Source organism: Sphaeroforma arctica (genome assembly GCF_001186125.1).
Source record: "Sphaeroforma arctica JP610 unplaced genomic scaffold supercont1.282, whole genome shotgun sequence".
Classification (NCBI taxonomy): Eukaryota; class Ichthyosporea; order Ichthyophonida; genus Sphaeroforma; species Sphaeroforma arctica.
The window spans coordinates 70,552-79,669 of NW_014040276.1; the positions used below are offsets into that span (position 1 = coordinate 70,552).

The 9,118-nt window shown below is 42.2% G+C and overlaps 1 protein-coding gene across 1 annotated transcript in view; it reads left to right on the plus strand.

Moving 5' to 3' along the window:
• SARC_04790 (hypothetical protein) overlaps nt 1–9,118 on the plus strand; it is a 28,979-nt gene that overhangs the window by 17,660 nt on the left and 2,201 nt on the right. Inside the window, exons 3-11 of the mRNA XM_014301370.1 lie at nt 584–775; nt 1,589–1,806; nt 2,994–3,153; nt 3,567–3,826; nt 4,707–5,017; nt 5,555–5,735; nt 7,096–7,197; nt 7,468–7,584; nt 8,727–8,825. Of these exons, the coding sequence (XP_014156845.1) occupies nt 584–775; nt 1,589–1,806; nt 2,994–3,153; nt 3,567–3,826; nt 4,707–5,017; nt 5,555–5,735; nt 7,096–7,197; nt 7,468–7,584; nt 8,727–8,825 (1,640 nt within the window). The remainder of the gene's footprint in view (nt 1–583; nt 776–1,588; nt 1,807–2,993; nt 3,154–3,566; nt 3,827–4,706; nt 5,018–5,554; nt 5,736–7,095; nt 7,198–7,467; nt 7,585–8,726; nt 8,826–9,118) is intronic.

Below are 9,118 nucleotides of genomic sequence, written 5' to 3' on the forward strand. Positions count from 1 at the left end.
TTTATATATTTATATATATATATATATATGTATGTATGTTTGTATGTATGTATTGTATGCACATGCAGAAAGCTTGTCTGCACTACACTGTGGCGATTTCAAGAACACATCCGGACGCAATTCCATACACACGTACATTGGTGAGTACATCACACTATATACAAATACATATATTTGGAGTCGTGAAGTGTGACTGTGGTCAGAGTGTGCCTGGGAGAATTACGAATACCAGAGTGGAAGTCTTGTCTCTACTATCGTATATATACACACACAGACATCCACGCTTATGTGTTATATGTGCTATTGTGTCCCTGCTTCGTTTAAGAATATTAAGTCTTTGCAAATCGAAATCATCAATGGAAACGCTACCTGTCCATACACATACACTTATGTTGATGCACAGATGCACTTGTATACACATTTACAGAAATGTACACATACTCATACTCACATACACTATACGCGAATACACATAGAAACACGTATACTTTTACAAATTTACACACATACACATGCATGTATACACATACTCATATGCATGCATACACTTATACACACATACACCCGCACCCCCCATTCCCAGGCGAGTTGAAGTGTGTGCCTGCGGGTGAGTCTGGCGGAGATGATGACGACGATGACGATGAGGGTGCGGCTTCGCGTCTGTCGGGTGTGCTGGACATAGACTCGCGTGTATTGTGTGAAATTAACCCTAGGCACGAGTGGAGGCAAATGTTTCTGGAGACTTGGCGGGCCATGCGCGATAAGTATTACTCAGGTGGGTGGGTCTATGTATATGTATGTATGTGTATGTTGAAAAGAAGGGTTGCTTGCACATGTACGGCTCATGTATTTAGTATGCCCTAGTATATATGTATAGGTATGTATATATATACATATATATATTTATATATATATATATGTGTGTGTGTGTGTGTATATAGCTATTATATATATATATATATATATATATATATATATATACCCAATAGTGAATGCATTGTCGAACTTCGTATCTGTAAAATCATTTTTACTTCTGATCCCACTACAAAAGTTTGCCACATGCTGTCGTACACTATGAGTATGGCTGTATAAGCCTTATCATTTATCAATTGCGTATATTTCCACCACGCTTTTACACGTGTGCTTCACCATCACATAAACGCACAGCACGGTTGCACACACACAAACACAGAAGCCAACTTGGGAGGCCAACGAACAAATCTGTTTAATATTACTTTCAGCTTTAGAGAATTCCCTATAGATTTACACATTTTCTCTATAGCACAGCACCAACAGATTGGTGCAATTAGCAGTGAAACAACTACAGTTCCTGGTTAGCAGTTCTAAGTGGTGGGAGGGTACGAATAGATGGGTTAGTCAACAAATGCTTGTGCTAATACACACACGCACACAAACAGACACGCACGTCCTCTCATGTACACCCTCCTCTCTCTCGCTCATCACACAGACATATATATATATATATATATATATATATACGCACACCCACACAAAACGATACATCCACACACATATATATATAAACATATATGTGTACCTTTACATCGACGCACACATTCGGTCACAGATAACCTGAATGGTGTGGACTGGGGAGCCAAACGCGATCTATATCTGCCGTTGGTTGCCCGTGCGTCGTGTCGATCGGAAGTGGCGGATATCTTGACAGAGTTGCAGTCGGAGATGTGCACGTCGCACGCCAGTGCCTGGGGTGGTGACTACAAACACCGCAGACATATCAAGCCTGGGTGTCTGGGGGCCGACTTTACCTGGAGCGAGGAGCACGGGGTATGTGTGTGATAATGTGTGTGACTGTGTCTGTGTATGTCTGCGTCTGCGTCTGTATCTGTGTCTATGTTTGTACCTGTGTCTGTGTCTGTGTATGTCTTGGTACGTCTTTGTATGTCTTTATATGTGTCTGTCTGTGTCTGTGTGTCTGTGTATGCATATATATATATGGGTATGTATGTGTGATGTGGCATTTCTGCATGCGAACTTGGCTAATACTTTGATGTACGTATGTACGTCTTTGTATGTCTTTGTATGTGTGTCTGTCTGTGTCTGTGTGTCTGTGTATGCATATATATATATGGTTATGTATGTGTGATGTGGCATTTCTGCATGCGAACTTGGCTAATACTTTGGTGTACGTCTTTGTATGTCTTTGTATGTGTGTCTGTCTGTGTATGCATATATATATGTGGGTATGTATGTGTGGTGTGGCCTTTCTGCATGCAAACTTGACTAATACTTTGGTGTACGTATGTGTATTCGCGAGTGTTAAATAATAAGTAGACATCTTAAGCAAAATAATGTGGCGGCGACAGAGATTGCCAACACATCTGGCCTAGGTGTGTGGGGGGCACTTTGCGTGGAGCGAAGTGCACGGGATCTGTGTGTGAGATATGATGTGTGTTTACGTATGTAATCTTGACTTGTATATACCTTTGTATGTTGAACACGGGGTGTGAGTGTGTGACAGATATGTGTATACATACGTATGTAGCTTGACGTTCATATACGTATGTGTGGGCTCGTATGTAAACGCCATCCAAGACATGCGCGCCCGATGCCTGTTCCGTGGTACCTGTAGACCGTGCACGCATACTACGCCTAGGTGTCTGAGAGCTGACTTTGCATGGACTGAGGTGCACAGAGTGTGTATCTCGGGCACTTGTATGCACTCTTGAGTTGTGTGTGTAGGTGATTCTATTGTGTACATCCGTCTATGTGCACTCACCGGTGTTCTGGTCGTTTGTGAGCCACAGGGCGGTTCAGCTTATATGTATGTCTGCCCAGGTGCGTATGTAGGTAGAAGAAGTTAGCGTAGCAGATACACTTCACCTTTTTCGGCATACCCGGTTCATACTTTTGTATTAGATCTGTCTGTATAAACATGCGCCCGTGTGTGTCTATGAACTCCCGCTATACCCATAGCTGCTACACTCTCAGACCGCCTCTTTGCCTCCGCACAGGCGTATGCAATCTCCCACATTGTCAACGGAGATGTGTGGCATCCGCAGAACGGCGGTCCCTTGGCCAAGCCAGCTGTGGGTGTGAGGAAAGGCGATTTATTGGTTGCTATAAATAGACGGAAGCTGGATAGGCACACTACCCCCAACGAGCTACTACTAGGTATGTGAAGCTGGGCTGGATGTGTTGCTTGGTTTTATTAAAGGGTGTCAGGCTGCTGTATATTGAGAGTGTGTTCGTAGTATGGGATTTGATATGTTTGCTATTTGGTTCTATGTGTATGAATATAGATACCAGTAGTATGTTGATTTAGGTATATCCTATATTCCATGTTAGCATATAATTATATATATATATATAATATTACTTTTACTATATAATCTTCGTATGTGGGTAGAACTTATTTGCATTTACCAGCCGTGTACGTAAGTATACACATATGCGTATATTCGTAGGTCCACAATTGTATATATACATTCGCAAAAGCAATTATTTCTTAGATATAGTTGTATATTTGCTTTATTTATATCCATCCACATAACTTAACACATAAATATGACTCTCGCACCATGCAGGGATGGCATACTCTGAAGTGCTCCTGAGTGTCATGCCTAAATCGGCTGCCAAGTCAGACTCAAAGTCCAAGACCAAAGCAGTAGGCAAAGGTACTAAAACGATAGGGTATGGTACAGGCGCAGCCGCAGAACAGCCTAAGAAGGATATGAATGGGTCTATAAATGGGTCTACCAAGAATGCAGAGCACAAAAGCGTGGGGAGTGTTATGACGGTACCCGTAGCCGTGACCGATAGCGAGAGGGACAATGATACGTCCGAGGTAAAAGAACGAAAGAAAACCAAGAAGAGGAAGCGCTATCGTAGTATTATCAAAGTCGATGAGTAGTCGTATGTTAGGTTTGCATAGTCAGATATTATAGAAGACTCTTGTTGTCCCATGTATAGACCTGATTGGCGTATGTATCCCTTGTAGTCGTGCATATTGACCCTCTTGTCGTACATGTTGGGTGCTGTGTGTCGATGTGTTTTGACGTTTACAGAAGACTCATATTGTCCCATGTATAGACCTGATTGGCGTATGTATCCTTTGTTGTCGTGCATATTGTCCCTCTTGTCGTACATGTTGGGTGTTTTGTATAGGTGTGTTTTTACGTGTATTGTTGTGCGTTATGAAATGACTGTTTTTATCTCACATAACGTGGATGGCAGTTTCTGCGCTTCCCTGATCGCATGTGTGTAAGCTATGGATCAATGCATCCGTGTTTACTTCAAATTACTACTGGTATCGTTGAGTGCGCGTTTTTACTTTACTTTCTTCGATCAAATTATAGTAAACATCATTGTGTCCGCGTGTTTACTTCGAATTACTAGTTCATAGCTGTGTTTGCGTGTTTACTTGGTCGAATTGTACCATACATCATTGTGTCTGTTTGTGTCTGTGTGTTTAATTATCATCATTGAGTTTACCTGTTTACTTCCAAATACTACTGAATAGCTGAATTTGCATGTTTGCTTGATCAAATTGTAGTAAGCATCAGTGTTCGTGTGTCTAATTATCGTCATAGAGTTTGCCTGTTTACTTCCAATTACTATTAGTATCGCTGAGTGTGTGATCTGAGTTACACATTTGACCCAACTACTAGCCATATATATATGTGTGTGTTCTCACTCTTTGGCTCCCTCATCCTGCACCCATTCAGGAGCAAAGGGATTCGGGCACGGAAATGGGCGTTGTGCGAGACAGTCAAACGGGGCGTAAAATCCTATCGAAAACAAACTCGTCGCTAGGTGCCACAGTCAAATCCGGGCGGGAAAAGCATCAAACCCCCAACAAAGGCGATAATAATATCTATGAGTCCAAAAACCCGGGAAACGCCAAAACTTTCGGGGCAAGGAAGAATTCAAGTGTGAAGAAGGGCGCGGGGACGAGGAGAGCTAGCACGGCACCGAAACAGGCCACTACCGGTGGCATAGCAAAAGAATCGAGGAGTACTCCGGAGTCCAGCTCAGAGTAAGTCTACTCGTAAAGTCTACTCCCGTAGCCTTTCAGCTTGAGTTGTTTTGGATTAGACGGTTTCTGGTTCATCTCCGCTTAAACGGCGCAGCTAGTGTATACCTAACTTTTCTGCATCAGCGTGACTCTCATATACATGCACTTGTATAAGTGTGCTGGTTGTGTGTGTGTATAGGGTTTAGGGTTTGTCCCTAGCTGCAACAACTCGCAGCAAAGTGTGCTGCTGGCAAGCCAGACAAGGCAACCGCTGTAGAGGCGTGTGTATTCGTGGGTATGCCCTGACAAAGTGGCTCCCCCAAAGATACACATATACACGCGTAAATATATATATATACATATATATATATATACATATGTATACATATATATACACGTACATGTATTTATATAAATATATATATATATATATATATACGCATATGTATTTGTATTATATATATATACATGTGTGTGTGTGTGTGTGTATATGCCAATATGTACAGATCTGCACACCTCCAAACTCAACATACACCCCCATCTCCCGCACCTGCGCAGGAGTATACGGCACATCCGCGTGCGGTGTATTGGGTCTGATCTATACGCACGCTACAGAGACCACATCGCACACAGTCGCGCTCATGTGCGTCGCACCACCAACGACCGTGTAGGCTATATACACCTGCCCGATATGGAACGGTTGGGCTTCTCGGAGTTCCACCGACACTTTCATACCGAGGTAACCATATCCACCCCGTTTGTGTGTGTACGTGCGTGCGTGTGCATGTGTGTGTGTGTGTGTGCATGTGTGCGTGTGCATGTGTGTGTGAGAGAGTGTGTGCATGTGTATGTGTGCGTGTGCATGTGTGCATGTGTGTGTGTGTGTGTATCCTTGCAGACACGCACGTTCGTATGTTCTGTGTGACATTTATGTACTTCCCTGTCGGTGGGTGTACATGTGTGTCTCGCCAATATCAACTGAGAGCTACACACACATACTATATATGGAAGCACTCGGCTTTTCGGAGTTCCGCCGGCACTTTATACCTAGGTCACTATATCCACTTGTCTACGGACTTCACAAGGTTTATTTGTCCGTATCTTGGTATGCCCTGTGTACTTGTGGCTGAGTTTTACACACCCTGATACACATGTGTGTGAATCGTTCTGTACTGCAGTTGTGTGCAACATCGTTCGCGTGGACTACGCATTGTGTCTGTACGAGAGAGCCTGAGCGCCTCGGAGTCCACACTTGAGGTGTGACATGTGCATATGTGCATGTTGACAATCACATGTTTTCAGTATGGTCGTTTGTTGTGTGTGCACACGTTGCCAGTGTGTAGGTCATGTATATCTCCCCGACATACCACATACCATACTACTTAACTTATCTACCGCAGACTCTTCACTCCTCATAATTCAACAATATAGCCTGCAAGCTACGTACAGTATCGCATACCTACCACACGCTCTTCACTCCGAGAGTCACAAGGTGGAATTTACCTACTCATATGGAATATCTACAAAGTACACTGTAATTTACCTACTACAAAATGTATTATAGTTTACCTACTACGTGCATATGAAGTGCCTGCTATATATATTATAATTACCTACTACGCACAATATGTAATACCTTTAAAATACACTGTAGTTTACCTACTACAGAATGTATTATAGTTTACCTACTACGTGCATATGAAGTGCCTGCAATTTAATTTATAATTACCTACCACGCACAATATTTAATACCTACAAAACACACTGTAATTTACCTACTACAAAATGTATTATAGTTTACCTACTACGTGCATATGAAGTGCCTGCTATATGCATTATAATTACCTACTATGCACAACATGTAATGCCTTTAGAATACACTGTAGTTTACCTACTACAGAATGTATTATAGTTTACCTACTACGTGCATATGAAGTGCCTGCAATTTACATTATAATTACCTACTTCGCAAAATATATAAAACCGACAAAATATATTTGAGTTTCCCTACTACACACAATATGAAATGCCTACAGTGCATTACAGTCCACCTATTACACACAACAAAATCTACCTAACCCACACCCTTTGCTCCCCAGAGTCGACGCGAGGGGTTGATTGTGGATGTGCGTGGGAATGGCGGGGGATATATCAGTGAACTGCTGCTGAAGTCTCTCGCTATGCCGTCACTTGCTGTTGAGGTGAGATGGATGATAGTGCAGTGTCCGACTCAACTCGGATTGAATTATAATATAGATATATATATATGTGTGTGTGTGTGTGTGTGTGTGTATGTATGGTATGTATGTATGTATATATATACAGATAAATATATTTATATGTATATAATTATATATATATGTGTGTGGGTGTGTGGGTGTGTGTGTGTGTGTGTTTGTGTGTATATATATATATATATATATATTCGCATATGTAGGCAAATCTCTCACACAGCCATAACCTGCATGCAGATATCTCGATACGGTGCCCCGATAGCATATCCCACGGCCAGTGTGATAGGGCCAGTGGTGATGGTGTGTGATGAGTTCACTGGATCAGATGGGGATTGCATTGTCGAGTCCTTCAAGGTGTGTACCAAGTATGCTCACACGCCTGTATGTCCACAGTGCAGTATTGTTGTGTGTGAGTATATACACCTATTCGGCATCTGTACGTGTAGTATGCACATACACGTCGTATTTCTACACTATAGCGTTGTTGTGTGCGAGTATATGCACCCAATCGGCATATGCGTGTGAGAAACATACTCGTAGCCACATGTGTACCACGCGCATGCCCGGCACGCTCCTATAACACTCGAATGAGGTGAACGTAGATTGTATTGAAACGTGTACATATAGTATGCTTTATTACATTAACACAAAGCTCGAACGAGGTGAGTGTAGTTTGTATTGAAACGTGTTCATATAGTGTGCATGTTACATGTACACAAAAAGCTCGAATGAGGTGAACGTAGGTTACATTGAAACGTGTACACGTGGTGTGCCTATGAGATTAGCACACGCATACAGTTACCAACCCCAAGAGCTTTTTTTTTCTTTCTTTTTTTAATCGCAAATGACCATTGATCACAGATGTATTGTGCAGGCATACTGTTCTAGTGCGTTTCGCCGGTGTGCGTTAGCCTTGTTGGTGCACACGCGCACGCAGAAGCTGACTCCTGAAACATCGAGAGTCCACATACACATTCTGACACACACACACAAACACACACATATCGCACTACATGAATGTGTAGTCTACACACACTCATGCCGCATTGTACGCATGTGTAGTGATTGCATATCCACCTGCTGAAGTGGATCTCTTGTCCTGGACGTGTATATGGTGTTTTTCATTCTAAATGGAATTTGCCACCGTATATCGTTAATACCGTCACCATTCCAATGACGTTGTTTGATACACTGATGATCGTGTTCGATGGATATGTGCATATAGTTGTACTGTAGTGATCGGGTTTTACTAAATCTAAAACCCTGAAATCTTGAAGAAATCAGTATTTATCGGAATGTTGATATTGGTGATTCTTCGTGGTCGAAAATGTTGTGAAGTGCTCTCTTATACTTCTCAAATATATTTCGCAGGCACTGAAATTCACTCAAGTACTTTTCAAATTTTGTTTGGCAGGCGTTAATTCGCTTCAATACTTCTCCAATATATTTCGCTGACATAGGAATTCACTCCAAATATTCTCAAATTTGTTTTGCAGACTTTGAAACTGGGTCCAGTGGTTGGTCGACGCACCTGGGGCGGTGTAGTGGGGACTATGGACCCACTCCAACTGGTAGATGGCAGCTATACTACTCAGGTAGGTATACAAGAGTCGAGAGTTTGTACATAACTACTCATACACTATACACCTTGAGTGTAATGTGCGTGTTGGTTTGGTTGTTGTGATATTAATGGGTGTCGCAAATTGTATCCACTCCGATTGGTAGATGACAGATGTAGTATTCAGGTGCGTATATGGAGTCGAGTGCAAATGCCTTGAGTCTGAACCATCTTTTGTCGCTGCTTGTTCTATGGTCGTGATATTTGAGTATATATATATATGTGTGTGTGTGTGTGTGTGTGTGTGTGTGTGTTGTGTATGTATATGTA